The 25,561-nt window shown below is 38.3% G+C and overlaps 1 protein-coding gene across 5 annotated transcripts in view; it reads left to right on the forward strand.

Annotated features, from left to right (window-relative positions):
- The first annotated feature begins 79 nt into the window (after nt 1–79).
- Nucleotides 80–25,561, forward strand: part of HSPB11 (heat shock protein family B (small) member 11) — a 31,448-nt gene continuing 5,966 nt past the window's right edge. The window contains exons 1-7 of one of the 5 annotated variants that reach the window (XM_036257064.1): nt 82–206; nt 624–715; nt 3,268–3,360; nt 11,499–11,611; nt 19,052–19,158; nt 20,742–20,810; nt 23,881–23,924. In XM_036257064.1, the coding sequence (XP_036112957.1) occupies nt 11,514–11,611; nt 19,052–19,158; nt 20,742–20,810; nt 23,881–23,924 (318 nt within the window). In that variant the 5' untranslated portion in view covers nt 82–206; nt 624–715; nt 3,268–3,360; nt 11,499–11,513. Of the gene's footprint in view, nt 207–623; nt 716–3,267; nt 3,361–11,498; nt 11,612–14,064; nt 14,196–19,051; nt 19,159–20,741; nt 20,811–23,880; nt 23,925–25,561 lie in introns of those variants that run through there. The other 4 variants (XM_036257068.1, XM_036257070.1, XM_036257065.1 and 1 more) reach the window with 4 other exon arrangements.

Consider the following 25,561-nt stretch of genomic DNA (forward strand, 5'->3'; position numbering starts at 1 on the left):
GACTGCGCGTGCGTGCTCGCGCGGGGGGGGGGCGGGTCTCTTGGGTCTTGCAGGCCCCAGGGATCGAAATGAGCTGGGGGAAGGGTAGGCAGCGTGAGGCTCCGGCCGGGGTAAAGGCTCTTGAGCAGTATTCCGCAGCTCGACCCGCGATGTAAAGATGAGCATGGGGGCGGGGCCTGCGGGCAGAGCGGAGCGAAGACTCCGCGGTAAAGACGTGCGCGCGCCGGGGAACTCCGTGGAGGCCGGGAGGAGGGGGCGGGGCAGAGGGCGGGGCAGAAGGGTGGTCCCTTGGCCCTACCGTCTACTCTCCTGGAGCTAACCTGAGGCTCAGGCAAGCGGGTCGGCGCGGCGGGCTAGGCAGGCACCTGGGGGAGGTGGGAGCCTGGCTGGACGAGGCCGGCGGAGGGGGATGCTGGTGGAGAGGGACGGGAGGAAGAGTGGAGGGGGTCGTGAGCGAGCGCGTGGTAGAGGCGGGCGGCGGGAGGGCGCCGAGGGGCGGCTGGTGAGGGGGCTGGGATGGGGGAAGGCCTACGTAGGTCCGTTCTCTTCCCTTCGCGCTAGAGACACTAGTGCCAGCCCACCGACTTTTTTGAGTTCTGAAATTATGTTTTGATCCTCAAAAGGGAGAAACTATTGCAAATCGAAATTACTAAATCTACAAGAAGGTAACCTAACAACGGCAACATAACCCGTATAGTGATGCATTTTATTTAAGGTAGGAAGTAGGTTCATTTAACGTATTCTATATGATTTGGAGGTCTTGAAGTGGCCTGGGACTTAGGAGAAGGGTTTGTTTGGGATGGAGGTGAGAGGTGGTGTCGGGGCAGTTTTGCCGTCGACCAAGCATAGACTCGCACGGGGGACAGAGAATGGCTGTTTTCTAATTTACACATAAGTTCCCAGTACGTGCCATGGGAAAGGGGGTAAGAATACCGAACCAAGGGCTGGTCAGGGAATAAATGAACTAAGGGCTAACCTGGAGAGGTTTTGGGAAAGGAGGACCTGAAAGGGCATGTGAACTGGAGGTGAATGGATAGTTAAGTGGCTCTATATTTATAGGACAGGACAAGGCATCAGAGAAGTTCAGGTAAGGGATCTTTAAAAGGAGAGTAAACACCCCGGAGTGCACAACCTGTGACAAATTGAGGCCCTGAGGGAATGATTAAGTGTATTTAGAGTAAGGTCCCCCAGGGTGAGATTAGACTACATCCCCAAACCTGCATTTTGGAGTTGTGGAAGCAACATTATCAGCTGAGTTGTTCCATGGGTTTCTTTGGGGTTGGTTTGCCTCTTTCTTATTAACCACAGCAAAGGAACCATTTATTACTTGTTATTTAAATAAGTCTACTTAACACAGGAAATAGGAAAGAAGTTGATGGACATAGGAGGTATGAAATGCCTTTTGTATTAAAGGACTTGCTTGCTTCCCTCAAACAACTTAGGTGATAAGATATGAGGTAAGAAAAGAACTGAACATTTGGAGAGTAGTACACTTTCTTCCTTATTCATATACAACACACCTAGATGCTTTCTTCTATAACAGTTATTATCAACCGGTATGCTGCAAGAATTTTTAAAACATGCAGTATCTCTTTTCCCTTAGAGTGTCAAATTAAAAAAATGACAACAGCCAAGACAATAGCTTTCCAGTGTGAATGAATCAAAATTATACCTTTTTTTTCTCTGTCAGATGCACAAAAAAAATTTTTTGTTGTTGTGCTGCAGAATTTTAGTAGTTAATGTGTGCTATGAGATGAAAGAGGTTGAAAATCACTGCCCTAAAATGTAACCATTTTAAAGCAAGTTCTCTCCCTGTCTCCAACCTCCACATTTCCACTCCCAGATAGATTACCACACATTATTCCACTTCTGCACTATTTACATTTTAGACCAGATCATTATTGTTGGGGACTCTCCTGTGCACAGTGGGATATTTAGCAGCATCGCAAAACGCCCAACGTATGCCAATAGCTTCACCCCCGCCCCTCCTAAGTTGTGACAGCCCAAATGACTTCAGACATTGTTAAATGTCCCTTGGGGGACAAAAATCACCCTTAGTCCAGGTGAGAACCACTGGACTGCAGGATAAAACTCATCTTTAACTTGGCTTTTAAGACCCTTCATTATCTGTTCACAATCTACCTTTCCTAGAATTTAATTGAATCTAAAAGAACCACCAAATGCAGGAATTCTTTCTTTAGTTCCCTTTGTAGGCTATAACCTAGTCTTCTTGGACACTTTCAGGGATGGAAAAGATTTAAAATCTTTACTTTGCCAGAAAGTTCTTATATCTATAAGGAGTTCCTGCTTAAAATTCATATTGTTGAGTACAGTTCTCCCTCTTGGAGTTGTAAAAGAAAAATTCTAAACCTTTTTCCATTTATGAACACTTGTGATATTAAAAATTGTAGTCACATTTCTCATCTCTCTCTTCAAATGTTTTAGCTTCTATTCTTTTAGCTTTATCCATTTAACATAGTTTATAGATTATCATGAACTTTTTGCTCTCCTCTGAACAATATCAAGCCTGATAATGTCCTACTTAAAATATACTTGCCCTAGCCAGTTTGGCTCAGCAGTTAGAGCATTGGCCCACAGACCAGAGAGTCCAGGGTTTGGTTCCCGCTAAGGGCATGAGCTTTGGTTGCAGTTTGTCCCTGGCCTGGATTGAGGTTGTGCGGGTGGCAACCAGTCGATGTGTCTCTCTCACATTGATGTTTCTCTCTCTCCCTTGTGCTCTGAGGATAAATGCAAAAAGTGTCTTCGAGTGAAGTTAAAATAAAATAAATAAAATATACTACCCTGAACTGAATACATTATGCTGGATGTAGATCACACTATTAGCATATAGCATATTATATTATTAGTTCCATGCTTGTCCATCTTCGTTGACTCTGAGCTGAAGGCAACAATCAAGTCTTAGTCACTATCTTTGTCTTAGATTGTAGTTATCTTTGCATTACTAGCGTAGTGCCTGACACTTAGTTCAAGTTCAAAAATTTTGATGGAGTGTATATAGTTCCTTTATTTGTGGGGGCAGATACAGTACACTCTTACCTTATAGTGATTTTGTAATGAACTAAAACTATATGTTATGAAAAGCATTCTTAGCTCATGGGCCATACAAAAACATGTGGCAGGCTAGATTTGGCTCACAAACAGTAGTTTGCCAACCCCAATCTAGAGTACTCCTTGTGTGATTGATTTTTTAAGTCTGAGTATATTGACTTTTACTGTTATCCTTATTAATTATCTTATTGATTGCAGCCCATCTGTCTAGCTTGCTCAGATCTTTTTGTGTGCTGATTCTGTCATCTGGCATATTAGCTGACATCCCAGTTTTAGGTCATCTGCAAATTGGTAAGTGTACTTTTCCCATCCTTAATTAATAAAAATGTTTAATGGGATAAGGATAGAGGTCATCCACAGTTTATTTTGTTCCATTAATCATCATTCTTTTAGTATAGCCATTCAGAGAGTTATAAATATCTGTGACATACCAGGGACAAACTAAAGTACTACCTGTCAGCCAACCCACATTTCTTTATCTGGTCCACAGGGTATCTTGGAAAGCTTTGTCTGAAATTTTGTTGAAATTTTCAGAACATGTCCCTAATTGGCACTAACTCTATCAAACAAACAAAAGAAATGTATAGGTGTGGTATAACTTTTGTGACCTAATGTTACTACTGTTTCCTATTTTACTACTTTCTTGTTTACCTTTTCAAAGCCATCATTTTAATAATGAAATTTGAATAATTTTGTTGAGACTTAACATCCAAGTTCATCAATCTGTTATTTCTAGGAATTCACAATCTTCTCTCCAAACTAAGGGTTAATGTTTATTTAATACCAGTCCTTTGGTACCAGGAGTAATAACAGCAAGGAAAAAAGCACAAATAAAAAATATTAGAATATATACCTTCTTCTTGACCAATCTTACCACATTTTTAATATTATCATACTAGATTTCAAAATTACAATAAAAATGAATTTTATGCAAATATAAAAACTAAGAAGAAAAGGATAATTTTCTATAAAATATAAATTTCAAAATTGTCTCAAGAAGGTGTAGAAAACTTGCCATGGCCAGGTAGCTTAGTTGGTTAGAGCATCAGTTCAATAGTTCAATACTTCATCAAGTTCAATACTTCATCAGGGCATATATAGATAGGAGTCAACCAGTGAATGCATGAAAGGGTGAAATAACACATCAATGTTTCTCTCTCTCTTTCCCTTCCTCTCTCTCTCTAAAATCAATTAAAAAGAAGAAGGAGGAGGTATAGAAAACTTGAAAGAACTCTTGAACTTGAAATAGTAAAAAAAATCTACCTACAAACATTTTATCAGGCTTACAGGATCAAATAACCCCTATATATTTTTTTTTAATTTATTGATTTAAGAGAGAGAGAAATATCCATTTGCTGCTCCACCTGCTTATGCATTCATTGGTTGATTCTTGTATGTGCCCTGACCAGGATCAAACCCACAACCTTGGAGTATGGGGATGATGCTCTAACTGAGCTACCCAGCCAGGGCTGAGATTTTTTTTTTTATCCTCACCTAAGGACATTTTTGCCTGTATCTTAAGACAGAGCGGGAGGGGGAGAGGGAGGAAGAGAGAGATACACACATCCAGTGGTTGCCACCCACATGACCCCAACAGGGGTCGGGGACAAACTGCAATGGAGGTACGTTCCCTTAGCAGAAACCGAACCCAGGACTCTCCAGTCCACAGGCCGATGCTCTAACCACTGAGCAAAACCGGCCAGGGCAGATTTTTTTTTTTTTTTTTTTTTTTAGTAAAGGTTTATTTTTTGTTTTTTTAAAAGATCTCATTTAAAGTAACAATAGCAACCATAGGCATCTAAGAGTAGAAACAAACAATAAGAGGTGAAGGTATGTTTGGGGAAAACTTTAAAACAACTTAAGGACTTAAAAGAATTCTTAAATAAATGGAGAGACAGGCCCAATTTATTTATTTAAAGACTCATTGTCACAAACATGAAACATGATATTCTCTCCAAATTAATCTATAAATGGAATGGAATTGTATTCAACATCTCAATTTTTTTTCTGTAACGTAACAAAGTTGTTTTTAATAATCAAGGTATAAGGCATAGAACCAAATCAATTTTAAAATTAAGTAGAGGGCCCTGGCCGGTTTGGCTCAGCGGTTAGAGCGTTGGCCTGCGGTCCTGAGAGACCCGGGTTCGGTTCCCGCTAAGGGCACGTACCTCGGTTGCAGTTTGTCCCCGGCCCTTGTCGGTCGTGCGGGTGGCAGCCACTCGATGTGTCCCTTTCACATCGATGTTTCTCTCTCTCTCTGTTCCTCTCTCTCCCTCCCACTCTACCTGAACAAAAAAATGGGAAAATGTCCTCGGGTGAGGATTAAAAAAAAATAAAATAAAATAAAATTAAGTAGAGGAATTTACCTTACCAGATACTAAGATACTGTATTTTATTCTATCCTTTTACTTTTAGTCTGTCCACATACTTAGAGGGTATCTCTTGAAAAGCATATCTAAGATAGTTGGTTTTTTAAAAGTTCAGTATGATAATGTAGTGTTTAGTTTATCAACATGTAATGGAATAATTTATGTTTTTATGCCTAAAATTATATTCTTGCCATTTATTTCTAATTGTCTTATTTTGTGACTTATTTTTGGTCTCCTTTCAGATTAATCAAATATTTTATTGCCATTTCTTTTTTTTTTCTCTGTTGGCCTTCCTATAACTCTTTGTTTTATGGTTTTGGTGGTGACTTCATTCTAATCTTAGGATTATAACATGCATCCTTAACATCCTCGTCTACTTTGTTTGTTTGTGTTTTTTTTTTTAATCCTCATCCAAGGACATTTTTCCATTTTTTGTACAGACAGAGTGGGAGGGAGAGAGAGGAAAAGAGAGAGAGGGAAACATCGATGTGAAAGGGACACATCGAGTGGCTGCCACCCGCACGACCAACCAGGGCCGGGGACAAACTGCAACCGAGGTACATGCCCTTAGCGGGAACCGAACCCGGGTCTCTCCAGACCGCAGGTGGATGCTCTAACCGCTGAGCCAAACCGGCCAGGGCTACTTTGAATTAATATATCACTTCATGTCCAAAGTACGAACTTTGTGAAAATACTTTACAGAAAGTGGTTTCATTTACCCTCCTCTTTCCTTCTGTATTATTATTGTGTTTATTACTTATACATTTAGTAAATCCCTACTGTTCATTGCTAGTTTTTCTTTAGTCTCTTACAGAGAAATTTTTTAAAATATTATTTTATGTTAGTAATATGTATACTATTTCCATTGCTCTTTATTCCCACAGACACAGATTCAACCTGTAGTAATTTTCCTTCAGCCTGCAGAATTTCCTTTAATACTTTTTGTAAAGTGGATCTACTGGTAATAAATACTTTCAGCTTTTGTTTGGCTGAAATTTTTTTTTAATCCTCACCCAAGGACTTTTTTTTTTTTGATATTTTGTTCAGATAGAGTGGGAGGGAGAGAGAGAGAGAGAGAGAGAGAGAAACATCGACGTGAAAGGGACATATCGAGTGGTCGCCACCCACACGACCCAACCAGGGCCAGGGACAGACTGCAACCGCGGTACGTGCCCTTAGCGGGAGCTGAACCTGGGTCTCTCCAGATCGCAGGCCAACGCTCTAACCACTGAGCAAAACCGGCCAGGGTTGAAAATATTTTTATTTTGCCTTCACTTTTCTTTTTTTATTTTAAATATTCTTTTATTTATTTATTTTTTCCATTGATTATTATCATTATTTTTTAGAGAGAGTGGAAAGGAGGGAAGTAGAGAGAGAAATATTGATGTTGAGAGAGACACATTGATTAGTTGCCTCCCCCACAGCCCGTCAGGACCAGGAAACCTGCAACCCAGGTTCGTGCCCTTGACTGGAATTGAACCCTCAACCCTACGGTCCAAGGGCCGATGCTCTAACTGCTGAGCCAAACCTGCCAGGGCTGCCTTTAGTTTTGATGGATATTTTTGCTGGATATAGAATTCTATTTTTTATCTTTAGCAATCTAAAGATGTCATTCCATTTTCTTTTGGCTTCCATTGTTTCTGATGAGAAGTCAATATTGATTCCTGGTAGTTATCTAAATGTAATGTTGTTGTTGTTGTTTGCTTTGTCTGCTTTTTTCCCCCTTTTCTTTAATTTTCAGCAGTTGACTGAGACATGCATAGATGAAATCTTTGTAATTATCCAATTTAGGGTCCATGAACTTCTTGATCTGTGGGCTTTTGTATTTCACAGATTTTGGGGGAAATTTTGCTTCAGATTTTTTGTCTATACTATTCTCTATCTCCTCTCCTTCTGGGACTCCAAATACATGTATTTCAGAATAGTTTGATAGTGTTTCTCAGGTTTCTGATACTCTGTTCTATTATTTTCATTTATATCTCTGTTTAATTTTGGATCATTTCAATTGACCCATCTTTAAGTTCACTGAACCTTTCTTATGCTAAGTCCAGTCTGATGTTGAGCCCATCTAATAAAATTTTTATTTCAGATATTGTGCTTTTCAGTTCTAGAATTCCTATTTTGTTCTTTTTTCAGAGTTTCTATTTCTCTGCTAAAATTCCCTTTCTGTTCACAAATTTGTCCATATTTTCACTAAATTCTTGAACAGATATATAGTAGTTATTTTTTTAATATGTTTTTACTGACTTTTTAGAGAGAGGAAGGGAGAGAGAGGTAGAAACATCTGTGTAAGAGAGAAACATCAATTGGCTGCTTCCTGCATGACCCAGCAACCCGGGCATGTGCCCTGACCAGGAATTGAACTGGGACCTCTCAGTCTATGGGATGATGATCAATCCACTGAGCCACACCAGCCAGGCTATAGTAGTTATTTTTATCTATGTCTGCTAATTCCAGCACCTGAGTCATCTATAGATCTGCTTCAAATGACTTTGAATGTTGGATGTTTAAATAAATGGACACTGAAGTATATAATGTTATTTTCCCCCCAGAGAGAATACACCATTTTGTTTGTCTAGGAACTAGGATAAGGGGCAAATCACTTCAGTCCACTAGGGATTGTGCTGGGATTGGTCTAAGTTGTTTTATTTAAATAGTTTCAGTTTACCTCTGATTTCAGATATTTGGGAGTGAGATTAGGTCCCTCCTTTATCAGGATTTTGGGATGTAAGTACCTAAAATCACAGAAATCCTTTGCTTTTCAGTTTATACCAATTTCCTGTGAAGCTCTACTTAGGGGCTGATTTTTTTTCTTTTAAATCTTATTAGGAGTTAAGTAGGGTGGTCATTAAGATGCACTTTACTTAGTTGCACTTCAACTCTGCTACACATAACCACATGGATAAATCTCAAAAACATAATAATGAATGAAAGAAGCCAGATACAGCCCTGGCCAGTTCGGCTCAGGGGTTAGAGTGTCGGCCTGCGGACAAATGAGTTATGAGTTTGATTGCAGCGCATGAGTTTGATTGCAGCCAAGGGCATGTGCCTCAATTGTGGTTCATCTCCGGACCTGGTCAAGTTGTGCAGGAGGCATCCAATTGATGTGTCTCTCACATTGATGCTTCTCTTTCTCCCTCTTTCTCCCTTCCTCCTACTCTATCTGATCATAAATAGAAAAATATCTTGGGGTAAGGATTACAAAAAAGAAAAAGAAAGAAAGAAAGAAGCTAGATACAGATGAGTACAAATTATATGATTCCATGAATGTAAAGTTCAGGCAAAATTAATCTATAGAATTAGAAATAAGGACCATGCTTGCCTTTGGGAAGGAAGGAGGAGTAGTGATTAGAGAGGGCATAAAGAGAGCCTCTCAAATACTGATGATGTTCTATTTCTTTACCTGGGTTGCTGTTACCTAGGTAGTGGTTACCTAGGTGTGTTTACTTTGTGAAAATAATATTGTACTCTATACTTATGATTTGTGTGCTTTTCTATATAAATGTTTAGTTCAATCACAAAAAAGAAAGTGTGTGGGTATGGGGGGACTCGTACACAAAAAAAAAAGTTAAAAGAAAAATCAAACCACAGAATATAAGATATTTACAACACATAACAAAGGATTTTTATCCAGACTATTTTATTTTAAAACCACCAACAAATCAAAAGAAATGGGGAAAAAAATCTTTTATAAAGCGACCCAATATAAAAACAAGTCAAGGATAAGAAAAAGCAAATAACAGAAGAGGTCTGAATGGCCCATAAACATATGATACGGTATTCAACCTTGCTAATAATCATGGAAGTACAAATCAAAACCTTATTAAGATACCATTCACACCAATGAGATTGACTAAAGCCAAAATGTCTAACAATACCACATAGATTATGGTTAGACTATGAGGAAGCAGAAACTCTTATACAATGCTGATGGCAATGTAAAATGATATAATTTAGAGATCAAATTGATCAATTACTGACTTGAAGATATGCTGATTCTAAGTTTCTGCAATTTTATTTCTATTAAGAGATTATTTTATCATAAAGACTTTCTGCCCTAGCATGTAGCTCAGTTGGTTAGAGCATTGTCCTGCTACACCAAGGTTGCAGGTTTGATCCCCATTTAGGGCATATAAGAGTCAACCAATAAATGCATAAAAAGTGGAACAACAAAAACCAATGTTTTTCTCTCTCCTACTCTCTCTAAAATCAATAAAAAAAATTTTTTTTAATAAAAAAAAGACTCCCGCCCTGGCCGGTTTGGCTCAGCGGTTGGAGCGTCCACCTGCGGTCTGGAGAGACCCGGGTTCGGTTCCCGCTAAGGGCATGTACCTCGGTTGCAGTTTGTCCCCGGCCCTGGTTGGTCGTGCGGGTGGCAGCCACTCGATGTGTCCCTTTCACATCGATGTTTCCCTCTCTCTCTCTTCCTCTCTCTCCCTCCCGCTCTGTCTGTAAAATGTCCTCGGGTGAGGATAAAAAAAAAAAGACTTCCTCCCACATGTGCACGAGGATACATGCACAAAGATGTGCATTGCAAATGTGTTTGTAATAGCAAAATTGAAAACTGACCTAATTACCCATCATTAGAGAAATTGAGAAATTTCTTATAGCAGTTGAAATGAATAAAGTAGATGTACATGTATCAACATGATAAAACCATGAAAACATAACATTGAATGAAAGAAAATGCAGCAAAAGGATATATACTTGTGAAAGCATCTAAGTTTTTAAAGAACAGTACATATTGTTTATGGAGATATATGGTAGTATAAAATATAATCAGGAGGGATATTCATCAACTTCAGAATAGCTGTTACTTCTGGACCAGAAATGGAATGGGGCCAGTGAGTGGTTATATACTTCTCAAAAAAAAATTTTAAGTAGATATGGCAAAAATGTTAACATTTATTAAATCAGGGCAGTGGTACATAGTTGTTTAATATATGTAATATTCTTTGTACTTTGTCATTTGTTTATTTAAAATCATTTATATTTTAAATATGTTTTTATTAATTTCAGTGAGAGGAAGGGAGAGAGAAACATCAATGAGAGAGAAACATCAATGAGAGAGAAATATCGATTGGCTGCCTCCTGCACACCCCCTACTGGGGATTGAGCCTGAAACCTGAGCATTTGCCCTGACTGGGAATCGAATCAGTGACCCCCTGGTGTATGGGATGATGCTCAATCCACTGAGCCATACCGTCCAGGCAGTTTTATTTTTCCTTTTAAAGTTAGATTGGGGTCAGGTTGTGAAGGGTATTGGAAGTCTTGCTCAATTTTCTAAACACTCTTTTAATTCTTTGTTGATACAGCTTTTCCAGTCACTTTGCATCTATATATTAGTTTTTGCCCTATCTCCACCAAATCAAGAAGGAGGGTGAGATCTGACAGAATCATTAATGTCTTCTTTCTGTCTTATCCACCAGGGTTCATAGTAGAGCTCAATAATATCTTTTCAGGATGCATCTATTAAACTTAAAATATTACCATACAACATAAATGTCTTTAAGTCCATGACACGAGTGATTTAGAATTTTAAAATAAGTAAAAGGATGTCTTCTCTCTTACATTTTTGCCCCCCCAAAAATGATGATGTCTTTTAAGATGTAAATAATATTGTTTGCTACTTCAGTTGATAAATGTATAGATAAATAGTCACAAATCTGTTTTTATGCTCCAGGTTTTAAAAAATAATTTCAGAAATATAACAATTTAAGTAATTTAAAAAAAATTAACCCATTCATTTTTGCACCTTAGCTTGTTAACTGTTTCTATATAATAATTGAGGGCTTTTAATTTTAGAAGCAGAAAAATTATGTCAAAAGTAGTCAGAGATTTGTTTTGTGGAATGGTGCAGTGGAAATAATCTGTATGTACAGATTATCCCTGGGAGAGGTCTGAAGTTTACTTATGTGAATAAACATGTTAGAGTCCTTTCCACTTGTTGAATAGCTTGGTTGTTAAGCTGTGTGCTAGGCAACAGGCTTTCTCTCTCTTTTCTCAGATAAAGTGCAGAGAATCAACAAGTGGCTTTTGTTGTTATTCTTTTATTTGCAGGCTAAACAGTTTAAAATGAGAAAAGTTGATCTCTGTTTGAGCTCTGAAGGGACTGAAGTGATTTTAGCTACATCAAGTGATGAAAAACACCCTCCTGAAAATATAATTGATGGGTAAGAGTTACTATTCTTCCTTCCTTAAGTCTTGATATTAGGTCAGTGAACCCTCTGAGTACTGGGACTGTGTGTTCTATAACTAACACTGTTAAACGTAGTTTAATAAACCTGTGGTGAAGTAGGTTACTTGACAATGCACTTTTGTTCCCATTTCTGACATTAATTCAGTTGTATATGTTTAGGTTTTTATCCTTTTCTTGATAATTTCTAAACTGGCCTTTACAAATTGTTTTTTAAGAAGTAGTTTAACAAGGCAAAACTTTAAACAACAGCAACCTCATTTTATGGAAGTGTACATTTTAATATCTGGTTATAGTTTTATTTCAAGTTTTTCTTAGTAAATAAGGATATAAACATTGTAACTTTCTACCCACTGCCTGTTTCCTTATTAGTCTAAGCAATATGTTTGCTAAACTTAATGCTTCACTATCTGCTCTCTGGCTTCATTGTTTGGTTCTTGGCCTCTTGATATTATTCCAATTTCCACTCTTTACCATGCTAGAGCTTGTTTTATGTAGAGATGAATATCGTACTCAGACTTTTAAATTCCAAGAAAAAGTAGTTAATGGGAGAAGTCTGGCTATTTTATCTCTCTCTTGAGTTGTCTTTCTTGGTATTTGTACAATTACCAGAGTTTGACTAATAGAATAATATAATTTTAGAGCTGGAAGGACTTATGCATTCATCTTACCTAAACCTTTCATTTTAGATTCATGGTAAGACAGGTCTAAAGAGGCCAAGTACTAGTTTAAACTATTGAAGGCAGAGCCAATTGTAATATGCATCTTGTGATTCTTTGGGTAGAAAAGCCCATGTACCTGGATACATATGAGCAACTTATCTTCTTCCTTTAAGCCTAGTTGTTATCTTCTCTCTGACATCTCTCCCTTTCCCTCAGGTATGATGAGTTTACCTTTTTTGTTGGACACAACTAGAATTTGGTAGATACTTTTACTACCTTACTTATTCCTTTGTTGTACAAATTATTTATCTTTAATGTTTCTTAGCTGTGAATTCTTAGAAGTCAGAGACTATTACTTGTTCATCTTTAACTTCACAGTGTCTTAAAATATTTGTCAAGTCGCTTATTGAATTAGACTGTCAAATACTAGTCAGACTTAATATTGGAGAGTAGTTAAGTATTTTTACATACACATACGTATATACATGCATATATATGCATACGTTACTTTACATTTGCATTATAGTTTCATAGACACTGTGGTATTTGACACACAACTGTAAGCTTGGGGAATAAAAGGCAAAAAAAAAAGGTGAGAAAAAGGATGATCAGAGGTCAAATGACTTACTCAGAATCACACAGATAACCAAGTGGCAGAATCAAGATTAGCACTCATGTCTTCTCTCTCCTAATTTGGGGCTCTTTGTACTATACTATAATTCAAATTTTTTTTTATCGTCACCCGAGGACATTTTTGCATTTATCTTCAGATAGAGTGGAAGGGAGAAAGAGGGAAACATCGTCGTGAGAGAGACACATCGAGTGGTTGCCTATCACATGACCCCAATCAGGGTCAGGGACAAACTGCAACCAAGGTACGCGCCCCTAGCGGGAACCGAACCCAGGACTCCCCCGTCTGCAGGTCGATGGTCTAACCAGTGAACCAAACTGGCCACACTATAATTCAAATTTAAGGTTTGCATCAAAAATTTGATATCTGCTTTTGCCTGTTCCTCTTAATCCTCCTTAGTTTTTACTTCCTAAAATATTCAGGTAATGGTTATTTAGCCTACTTTGCCTTGGAGCAGAGAAATTAATGTGGCAGCTGCTGTGAGAATACATAGATCGATAAAGATTTGCCTCATGTTGTTTGCCAGAAATAGAGATCTTTTCATATCAGTCCATATGAATGAATGACTAAGGACATCATATTTTTTAGATTAGACAAAACCCTTAGTACAAAAACCTCACGGAATAAAAGTAGTTACTGACCTGGTAACTAAACAGAGCACATTGGAGACTTTTAATCTGTATGCATGTCCAACAAATACAATTAGACTTTATATAGCAGATATTAAAAATTATTCTCACCCTGGCCAATTTGGCTCAGTAGTAGAGCATCAGCCCGTAGACCAGTGAGTCCCAGGTTCAATTCCAGCCAAGGGCACGTACCTGGGTTGTGGTTCATCCTCGGCCCTGGATAAGGTCGTGCGGGAGGCAACCAGTTGATGTGTCCCTCCCACGTCAATGTTTCTCTCTCTCTCCTTTTTTCTCCCTCTCTACCTGAAGATAAATAGAAAAATATCCTTGAGTGAGGATAAAAAAGAAATTATTCTCTGCTCATAAATTGGTTTATCTAAATGGAAGTAACCATGGAATTATTTGGAGAAAACAGTGCTATAAATCTGCTTCCAACTCTCCTTCCAGAAACAGGAGTTAAAGGAAGTGATTATATTTCTACTTGCCCTTAACTCTACTTTTTCCTCAGGCATTTAACATATCAATGAAAAAGAAGAAAAAAAAAAGTTCTGTACTAGAAAAAAAATGAATTAAGAGAAAGAGAATTAGTTCTTTTGGGATACTGTAGAAGAATACTAGATTTACAGTTAAAATTCTTGGGTAAGTGAACTGTATGTGTTACCTTGGGCTCAGCATATATGTATTACCCTTTGAGCCTCAATTTCTTGGTCTATTAAATGGGGCTAATATCACCTTCCCTAACTGCCTCAGAGTTGTGAAAAAAATTATGTGAGGTAATAGATACTAAACAGAATTAGCATAAAACCTTTTTAAAATAAAACTATTTTTATGACTTCATTAAATATGGGGATTCAGTTATATGTCATTTTAAAATCCATCTCTAGGTATTATTATATTGATTGTGTTCATTTAAAGCACCCAAGAGCCCTGGCCGGTTTGGCTCAGTGGTTGGAGCGTTTGCCTGCGGATCAGAGAGTCCCAGGTTTGGTTCCTGCTAGGGGCACATACCAATAAAAAAAAAAAAATGCACTCAAGAGCCCAGCCAGTGTGGCTCACTGGTTGAGTGTCGACCCATGCACCAAGAGGTCTCTGGTTCAATTCCTGGTCAGGGCATATGCCCAGGTTGTGGCACAATCCCCAGTGTGGGGCATGCAGGAAGCGGCCAATCAATGTTTCTCCCTCTCTCCCTCTCCCTTCTTCTCTCTCTCAAAAAAAATCAATAAAGAAAAAAAAATTTTAAAGCACCCGAGAAAAAAACAAGGCAATTAAGTCATTTAACTTAACAACAATGAGGTATCACCTCACACCTGTCAGAATGGCCGCCATCAACAAATCATCAAACAGCAAGTGCTGGCAAGGGTGTGGAGAAAAGGGGACTTTAGTACACTGTTGGTGGGAATGCAGACTGGTGCAGCTACTATGGAAAACATTATGGTGTTACCTCAAAAAGTAAAAAATTGAACTGCCATTTGACCCAGTGATCCCACTTCTAGGAATATACCCTAAGAAGCCTGAAACACCAATCAGAAAGAAGATATGCACCCCTATGTTAATAGCAGCACTATTTACATTCGCTAAGATCTGGAAACAGCCCAGTGTCCATCAATAGATGAGTGGATGAAAAAGCAGTGGTACATGTACACAATGGAGTACTGTGCAGCTGTAAGAAAGAAAGATCTCTTATCCTTTAGACCACATGGAGGGACCGGGAGAGTATTATCCTAAGCAAAAGAATCCAATCAGAGAAAGACAAATATCACATGATCTCACTTATTTGTGGAATATAATGAACAGAACAGACTGATGAACAAAATATACCCAGAGACATAGAAGTAGGGTACAGACTGACAAACCTCAGAAGAGGGAGTCAGGGGAGGGAAGAGATAAACCACAGAACTTATATGCATGTATGTGTAACCATGAACATAGACAACAATACTGGGGATGGGGCGGGAGGGGAAGAAGGGGAGGAGGGTGTCAATGGGGGGAAAAGAAGAAACATCTGTAAAAATAAATTAAAAAAAAAATTTAAAGTCATTTAATTTATTTAACTAAATAATATTTAAACCGTATAAATGTAAATTTTAAAAATTATGAAATATTAAGCATAGTTTTAAAAACCCAGTTTTGTGAGTTAGGAAAACCCAGCTTCTTACATGAATAATAATTGTATATTATTTACATATCATGCAACTCACTAAAGTATGTTTTTATTGATTTTTTTAGAAAGAGAGGAAGGGAGAGGGAGATAGAAACATCCATATGAGAGAGAAACATGTATTGGCTGCCCCCTGCATGCCCCCTACTGAGGATTGAGCCCACAACCTGGGCATGTTCCCTGACCAGGGATCGAACCAGGGACCTCTCACTCTATGGGACAATACGCAATCCACTGAGCCACACCGGCTTGATGCAATTCGCCTATTTAAAATGCACAGTTAAAGCGCCCGGCTAGCTCAGTCGGTAGAGCATGAGACTCTTGAAGTGTACAATTGAGCCCACCCAGTGTGGCTCAGTGGTTGAGCGTCAACCTATGCACCAAGAGGCTGGTTTGATTCCTGGTCAGGGCACATGCCCAGGTTGTGGGCCAAATCCCCAGTGGGGGCATGCAGGAGGTGGCCAATTGATGTCCTCTCTCATAGAGGTTTCTGTCTCTCCCTCTTCCTTTGTCTCTCTCTAAAATCAATAAAGAAAAAAATGTTTTGCCCTGGCTGGTTTGGCTCAGCGCTTAGAGCATCGGCCCGTGGACTGGAGAGTCCCGGGTTCGGTTCCTGTTAAGGGCACGTACCTCGGTTGCAGTTTGTCCCCGGCCAGATTGGGGTCATGTGTGTGGCAACCAGTCGATGTGTCTCTCACATTGATGTTTCTCTCTCTTCCTTCCTCTCTCCCTCCTGCTCTGTCTGAAGATACAGGCAAAAATGTCCTCGGGTGCCCTGGTTGGTCGTGCGGGTGGCAGCCACTCGATGTGTCCCGTCACGTCGATGTTTCTCTCTCTCTCTCCTTCCTCTCTCTACCTCCCACTCTATCTGTACAAAAACTGGAAAAATATCCTCGGGTGAGGATAAAAAAAAAAAAAAATGTCCTCGGGTGAGGATAAAAAAGAAAAAGAAAAAAATGTTTTAAATAAAAGTGTACAATTGAGCCCTGGCCTATTTGGCTCAAAGGTTAGAGTGTGGGCCAGTGGACCAAAGAGTTGCGGGTTCGATTCCCAGTCAAGGGCATGTATCTCAACTGTGGGTTTGATCCCCAACCTCACTGTGCAGGAGGAAACCAATCAATGTGTCTAACATTGATGCTTCTCTCTCTCTCTCTCCCCCTCCCTCCCATTTGCTCTATCCAAAAAAAAAACCCAGCCCTGGCCAGTTTGGCTCAGCAGTTAGAGCATCGGCCTGTGGTCCAGAGAGACCTGGGTTCAGTTCCCGCTAAGGGCACATACCTCAGTTGCAGTTTGTCCCTGGCCCTGGTTGGGTTGTGCAGGAGGCAGTCACTCAATGTGTCCCTTTCACGTCAATGTTTCTCTCTCTTTCTCTTCCTCTCTCTCCCTCCCACTCTATCTGAGCAAAAAATGAAAAAATGTCCTCGAGTAAGGATTAAAAAAAAAAAAAAAGTCAATGGAAAAATATCCTCTGGTGAGGATTGAGAAGTAAATAAATAAATAAAAATATAAAGTGTACAATTCAGTGGCTTCTGGTATATTTACAGAGTTATGCAACCATCTGCACAATCAATTTTAGAGTATTTTATTACCCCAGAAAGAAACCTTGCAACCCATTGTAGTCACCCTGTATTTCCCTTATCCTCACTAGCCCTAGGTACCCACTAATCTACTTTCTGTTCTATAGATCTGCCTATTCAGACATTTCATATAAATAGAATTATACATATGTGGTCTTTTGCTTCTTTCAGTTACATATTTTCAAGATTTATCCATGATGTAGTACATATCAGCGCTTCATTCCTTTTATTTTTTTTGTTAATCCTCACCCAAAGATATTTTTTCCATTGATATTTTTTTTAGAGAGAGTGGGAGGGAGGGTAGGAGGAGGAGTAAGACAGCAAAAGACATATGACAGAGACACATCAATTGGTTGTCTCCCACACATGCCCCAAGTAGGGCTAGGGATAGAACCTGCAACCCAGGTATGTGCCCTTGACCAGGAATTGAACCCACGACCCTCCAGTGCACAGGCTGATGCTCTAACCATTGAGCTATGCTGGCCAGAGCTTCATTTCTTTTCATTGTCAAATAATATTTTATTGTTTGTATATAGTACATCTTATTTATCCATTTATCAGCTGATGGATATCTGGGTGGTTCCTACTTTTTGGCCAGATTTCCCCAATCTTATTTTAAAATGTCAACCTATAGATCCAGGAAACTCAGCAAACCCCAAGCAGATAAGTACATAGAGACCATTTTCTAATATGCTAAAAAATAAAGATACAGAAAAAAATGTTTAAACAGCTGGAGGGAAAAAAAAACCACATTGAATACAGAGGAACAATAGTACCAGTGACAGCTGACTTTGCACGACAAACAGTGAAATCCAGGTAACAATGGAACAATATTTTTTAATGCTGAAAAAAGGAGAACCTTCCCCAAAAGAGCCTGTCAATCCAGAATTCTGTATCTAGCTGAATATTCTTTAAAAATGAGGCTAGAATAAAGACATTTTATTCATTACAAGTAGACCTACATCACAGGAAATGCTAAAGGAAGTTCTGTAGGTTAAAGTGATATAATACTAGATGTACATTCAAACCAGCCCTGGCCTGGTAGCTCACTTGGTTAGAGCATCATCCCAGAATGCCAAGGTTGCGGGTTCTGTCTCTGGTCAGGGCATATGAAAGAAGGAACCAATGAATGCACAGATAAGTGGAACAACAGATTGATCTCTGTCTCCTGAAATCAATAAATAAAAATTTAAAAAGAAATTCAAATCTACAGGAGGAAATGAAGTTCATTGGAAATGGTAAATATTTGGATAATATGAAAAGGCAACCTTTTTATGTTAAATTTTTTGAAAGACAGTTCACCACTTAATGGGAAAGAAACACATTGTACTGTGGGATTTATTACATATGTATAAAGTCACAGGACCATGAGCCTGCATGACGTCTTTGCAGACTTTTAACAGGCCCAGTGTAACTACAGTAATGGGAGATGATAGCATGAAGGGCAAGGATATAGTGCTTTAATGATGGGACCAGATTATTATTCATAGAGTCGTAAAATGCCATACTAAGGCTTTTAGATTTATAGGCATTAAGGGGCCACTGAAGGCTTTAGACAAGAGTGACATAATTCTATGTTACTGTGTTTTTAAAAAATATATCTACTAGAAATAAAGAAGAATTCTTAAAATTTGGGAGAGATTAGAGGCAGAATGAACAATTAAAAAGGGGTTAGAAAGAATCAGCAGTCATTTTTTTTTTTAACTTTTTCATTAGAATGTTGTGAATTTCTCTCTCTCTCTTTTTTAAATTAACAATAGGAATCCAGAAACATTTTGGACCACCACAGGAATGTTTCCCCAAGAGTTCATTATTTGTTTTCACAAACATGTAAGAATTGAAAAACTTGTAATCCAGAGTTACTTTGGTAAGCAAATCATACATTAATTTTCATCATCTTTTAATTTTTCCATAGGTAGAGGGCACATATGTAAACTTTGGCAAAACAGTAATTTTTCTTTGCAGCATGGAATCCAGCTTTATTGCTGGGTGGGAGAGGAGGGTGTATGGGTTAACTGCCTTGAGCTCAGTTAGACTCTATGAAACTGCAAATTTGAAACCCTTCCAAAGCACATAATAATTTCCATGCAATTTACTATGTGAAAGTCTTTGGCAAAACACCCTATTATGAACCTAAGAAGCCAGCTTGCCAGAACCCTAGATTCCTTGACATATTTATTACAGATTGTTTGGCTTGGGGTTCTCTGTCAAATTCTTTCTACAAATCTGATAACCCTGCTTATTTGCATTGGATAATTTTGATTCTTCTATTAATAATGACATTTTCTGAGGGATTTAGGAGGAAAATCTCCCACTGGAATATCATTCTAATCCTGTTTTATGTTTATGTAAGGATAAAATATATCAAACAGGGAACAGAATATACTCCAGATGGTTCAAATGAAGAGACTTGATTGATGGGTCTACTTACAAAATTATGTTCTGGTTTAAGAGAATAAACCAGGGATGGTGAGACACCCAGAAACTGGCTACAGCAGGATGCTATTACCACCCCTGGGCCAAGGGAAGGAAACAGTGTTATGGGAGCCCAGTAAAAGCTAGAGCCTATAAATAAGAGCCTGTCTGGCAGGAGCTGTAATCATGAAGGAACACAACCACTGTCAAAGACATGGCACTGAAGCAGGAAGGGAGTGGAGAAAAAAACAACCTGATCTCACTTCCCCACTGCCCTCCAGTTTCCTCCCAGTGCCTCCCATTGGCCAAATATGACCAGTAGTCAGTGAGCAAGTGAGTCCAGGTGATGCAGTCCACAGAGGATATTCCTCCAGGGCACAGAACACAGAAGGGAAGAATGGATCTGAGGTACCAGAATGAGGTTAAGGGTAATGGGAAAAAACTGTAGAAGGAAGAGGACTGCATTCCTATTAAGTCTCTCTTGTCATTAATTGCAGAGGCTCTGGAGTCAGACAGACCTAAAGTTTGAGTTTCATTTCTGGCACTTACTAATGCTTTATCATAGTATACTTTGCCTGACTTCTTTAGTTGCCTGATTTCTCTAGGCCTGTTTCCTCATTAGTAAAGTAGGTTAATAATACTTTTCTCAAAAGATTATAGTCAGGAGTGAATAAGTACGCCTGACTCATAGTAGGTTCTCCTTAAAGATTTATGACCAAGACTACTAATACTATTATTATTATTACCATTATAGTTTAAAAATCTAGATATACCAAATTCAAAAAGTCTCTATTAGCTCTATATTGTATGTTTGCAAACATTTGTAACATAATAGTGACACAAGACTGTATTTCACCATAGGGACTTATGGAAAAAGAGGGAGTGATTTTCAGAACTTGGTGTTCCTGATCCCAGTTCTTCGTGCATTCCCACCAAAGCCTGATAGTCTCAGAGGAAAAAAGGGATATAGGAACAACAACATAGACTCAGTTAGATAATTAATACTTTATTTATTTTGTTTATTTACAATATCAGTGCGGACTCTGCGGATTGAAAAGAGCACATCTAAAGAGCCAGTTGATTTTGAACAGTGGATTGAAAGAGGTACGTGCTTGTTTCACCAGCATTGTTCTGAGCATGAGGGAATAGAGAATTGTCCTTTGGCTCTGTGTTTCCAATTCAGTCTACATTTATATGAAAAATGATGACCTTGTCCCGCCAGTGTGGCTCAGCAGTTTAGTGTCAACCCATGCACCACAAGGTTGCAAGTTCGATTTCCAGTCAGGACACATGCCCAGGCTGTGGGCCCGATCCTCAGTGGGGGGCATGCAGGAGGCAGCCGTTTGATGTTCTCTCTCATTGATGTTTCTATCTCTCTCTCCCTCCCACTTCCTCTCTGTTTAAAATCAATAAAGGGAAAAAAAATTTTTTTTTTTTAATGATGACCTGAATGTTTCTTGTGACATATTTAGAGCCTAGAAAATCCCAGGTTTTAATATAAGATTACTTCTTTACTTACTGGTTATGTAACTGCTAACAAGTTACTTAATTTTTCTGAGTTTGTGAATTCTTATTTGAAAAATGGAGATGATGCCTACCATTTACAGTTTTTGTGAACAAAATGTCTGGTGTATGGTAAACAGACAATAAATATTAGTTTTGTTTTTCTTTCCAGAAGAATTGGTAGCCTCTAGTTAAAGACATACTGCCTTCATGTGTCTATCTCCTTTCCTTCCAAAATACCATGAAAATAATAGTAAAGGAATAAAAAGAAGCATAAAACTAGAAGAACAAAAAAATAAATAAAAATAAAAAACTAGGAGACCAAAGCAGATGTGAAAGATCAGTATATATTGTGGAAGAGAGGATGCAAATGGAGAAGTAACTTCTGTAGTTGAATGGAGTAGATTATAATCTAAGTGCCTGCCAAAGAGAAAATTAATGAGAAGCAATCTAGTTTGCCCAAAAGAACCCCAGAAAGGTCTAGAACTTGAAGGAAATGGAAAGTGTAAGACATGATCCAGAAAAAATGGGTCATTAATTGAACATCTATATACAAAGTGGTTGGACCCTAGGAACCTTCTCCTACCTGCAAAATCTAGGTGGCCACTCTTTCTTTCCATAAACCACCTCTAAGGGATTATTATGTCCTCCTCAAGGAACACTGAATATTGAGGCTCAGAACTCAGGGAGACCAGGCATAAGCAGAGAGAGTGAATGAGATACGAAGTTAAAAACAGGGATTTAGGTGGAGCCTGCCTGTGGAATAGTGGGAACCCCTCCTGTGCTCTGCTATTTATGACAGTAACCAATATAGCCCCAGCCAGGAAATAGGAAGATTCATCTTTGGAGAAACTGAATGCCCCAGAAAAAAGATCTGTGGATGTTGACAAAGGCTAGCTCATTCCTGGTCACCCTATTGAAGTCCACTAGTCAACTAGACTGGCTCATGCACATAGTTTTCAAATGACTTCTTCGTAAGTAAAAAAAGACAGCCAAAATCACCAGACATTTGATGAAGACCCCCAAATTCTGAATTTAATCAAGCCTTTAGCTTTAATTTCCAAACTATAGGAAATATGTAGGAGAGAGGAACAAATTAAATGGAATCGTGAAGAGGCAAGATGACAAAATGTGGGGCATTCTACAGGACAACTGACCTGGTCTCTTCAGTAAGTCAGTGGCATGGGGGAAAAATGTGTATGTGGGAGAGAAAGCAGTTCAAGTTTAAAAGAGACCATTCTAATTTGAATAAATTAACTATAAAAATACATTTTGGTGACAGTGGGAAAATTTGAGTATAGATTGGGTACTATATGATATTAAAGCTTTGTTTTAAATGTTAGCATGATAATAGTATTATGGTTATATAAGAAAATATCCTTTTTATTTAGAGATAGATAATCAAATATTTGAAAGTGAAACATCATGATGTCTTAGACTTGCTTTAAAACAATTAGCAAAAACATTAGATAAATCAAGTATGGTGAAATATTAGTAATTGTAAAATCTAGATGATGAGTTATATATGAGTTATGTTCTGTCTTTTATGTTGTTTGAAGTTTTCCAATGTTTCAATGTTTTAATTTTTAAAACTGAGTAAATGAAATAAGAGGTCATTATTAACTTCTGGTGGGGGGTGAATAATGAAATGTGATCATAATTTGTTACTTATTTCAGCAGCAGATAATGTGTGTATAGACAAAAATGTAACCATCAAGTGTTGATTTCAAAATTGAAAGGATGGCAGGAGGGAAAATCTGCCAGAGGAGGAGGAAGAGGATATTAGTTTTAGAGACTTAAATTTTCACCTACCATTATATAAAGTCAGTAAAAAATTGATAAGTCAAGAAAAGGAATAACAATTCCAGGAAAAACAGCTTAAATATTTGAAAACATTTACCTGTAGGGAGCAGAACTGGAGGACAAAGGAGAGGTCAAGCAGGGGATTACTGTTTTTCATTACCTCAGAGAAAGGTTAGGAAACAGAAGGAAAGTCATATATAATCTTACTTCCCAGAGGCTTCCCTTTTTATACTGTGTGTACCTTTTAAAATTATGTGCACTGACTATTTTAATACAAATAAAATTAATTTCTAAATAGTGTCAATATTTTTATTATATCAATTAAATATTTCATGGTTCCAAAAGAATGTTTGATATGATTAACTCATGACCAAATAAATTAATCTGTCTTAAAATTATATGAGTAAAAGTTTTTCTAAAGTTGGAAACCAGAAAAAAGATCAATTCAGGGGTAGCATAATTCTGCATCATAGTAAAAATTTATTGTGAGAAACTGAGCTCTAGTCATTGCCCGTGGGAACAATGAAATGGCTCCTTTCAGGCCTGCAATTGCTGTTAGTAGCTTGATCCTTAAAAAGGGATTTTCACATTTTATCAATTCTTCACTTTATATTTCTTTACTATAATTTACATTTGGATTTCCTTACATTTATACTCACTAGAGATATTTTATAGCTCATAAACAGTTTATCTTTCATACCTTTTATATCAAATATCTCTTCTTGTATATTAAATTTTAACCCCAAAACACTGGTAAATCTGGTTCAACTACAGTTTATCAGATATAATGTTTTGCCGAACATAAATTTCAGTAGCTATCATCATGTCTTTTAAGCCCTAACTCATTTCTGTTAAATTTATGTTTTAGATCTAGTACACACAGAGGGGCAGCTTCAAAATGAAGAAATTATGGTAAGTAAATATACTTTGTAGAGATAAATATTATCTTTAGCCAGCATAATATATTTACATTTTAAACCCATCTTTCTAGTCATAAAGTTAATAAATACTCTCATGATATTATAGGTTCTGTACTTGATCAATCAATAGAGGTTATTCTCAATAGTATAATCTAAATGTAACATTCATTAATTAGGCTTTTTTTTTTAAATCCTCACTCGAGGATATATTTCCATTTGTTTTCAGACAGAGTGGGAGGGAGGGAGGGAGGGAGGGAGAGAGAGAGAGAGAGAGAGAGAGCAAGAAATATCAGTGGGAAAGAGACACAGAGACTGGTTGCCTCCTGCACAACCCCGACCAGGGCCGGGGACCAAACCGCAACCGAGGTACGTGCCCTTGACTGGAATAGAACCCATGACTCTTTGGTCTGCTGGCCAACGCTCTAACTGCTGAACCAAATTGTCCAGGGCCATAATTAGGCTTTTATCTATCACAGACAGAATGATAGCAAGGACAAAACAGAATTCACGTATTTGTTTTTGTTTTCATTGTATTCATTTATTTGGAAGTATTTACTTGCTTTGCTTTCTTTCATTTGATTCTGTGGGTCTTTTAGAATAGGAATCAAAAAAAAGTTGAGATGCCAAAACTGGATGTTAATGAAAGGACAAGGGAGATTCAGATAAGGGGAACTGGAGCATAAGATCAGCAACAAATAAGCCAAAGAGAGATGAGGTGGAAAGAACAAGGATTTTTCGACAACATTCCATTGGGCTTTGCTTGTCAAGTGGAATGAATGCTCATTGATGAGGAAGTTGCCACTTCATCAGGAGTTTCTCTGTTCCTGCTAGTTAATCAGGCTCTGGTTTTAGACAAACACAAAAAGGTGAAAAAAATTAATGTGTATGTGTGTTTTATTTTTAAATTTATCCTCACCTGAGGATATGTTTCTTTATTGATTTTTAGAGAAAGAAAGGAGAGAGAGAGAGAAATATCAATGTGAGAGTGACATATTGATTGGTTGGCTCCTGTATGTGCCTTGACGGAGGATTGAACCTAGGTATGTGCCCTGATCCGAAATCACACCTGCAACCTTTTTTTAATCCTCACCCGAGGACATTTTTCCATTTTTTGTTCAGATAGAGTGGGAGGGGGAGAGAGGGAAAGAGAGAGACATCGACGTGAAAGGGACGCATCGAGTGGCTGCCACCCACACGACCCAACCAGGGCTGGGGACAAACTGCAACCGAGGTTCGCGCCCTTAGCGGGAACCGAACCCGGGTCTCTCTGGACCTCAGGCTGACACTAACCGCTGAGCCAAACCAGCCTGGGCAAACCTGCAACCTTTTGATGTATGGGTGACACTTCAAACAATTGAGCAACCTGGCCAGGGCAATGTGTGTGTGTGTGTGTGTGTGTGTGTGGTGGTGGGGCAGGGTTTAAAGATGGTAGTGTTTTTTCATTAAGGTGTCTTGAAATGAGGGTTGAAGAACCTTGTCCATTAAATTTCCTATTTCACAACTTGTTGAGAGCTGCTATAAAATCAGTATTTCAAAAAAGTCTTAGACCTGGATGGTTTGGCTCAGCGGTTAGAGTCTCAGCCTGAGGACTGAAGGGTTGTGGGTTAGAGTCTTCATCAAAGGCACATA

Source organism: Molossus molossus, unplaced genomic scaffold (genome assembly GCF_014108415.1).
Source record: "Molossus molossus isolate mMolMol1 unplaced genomic scaffold, mMolMol1.p scaffold_m16_p_12, whole genome shotgun sequence".
NCBI lineage: Eukaryota > Metazoa > Chordata > Mammalia > Chiroptera > Molossidae > Molossus > Molossus molossus.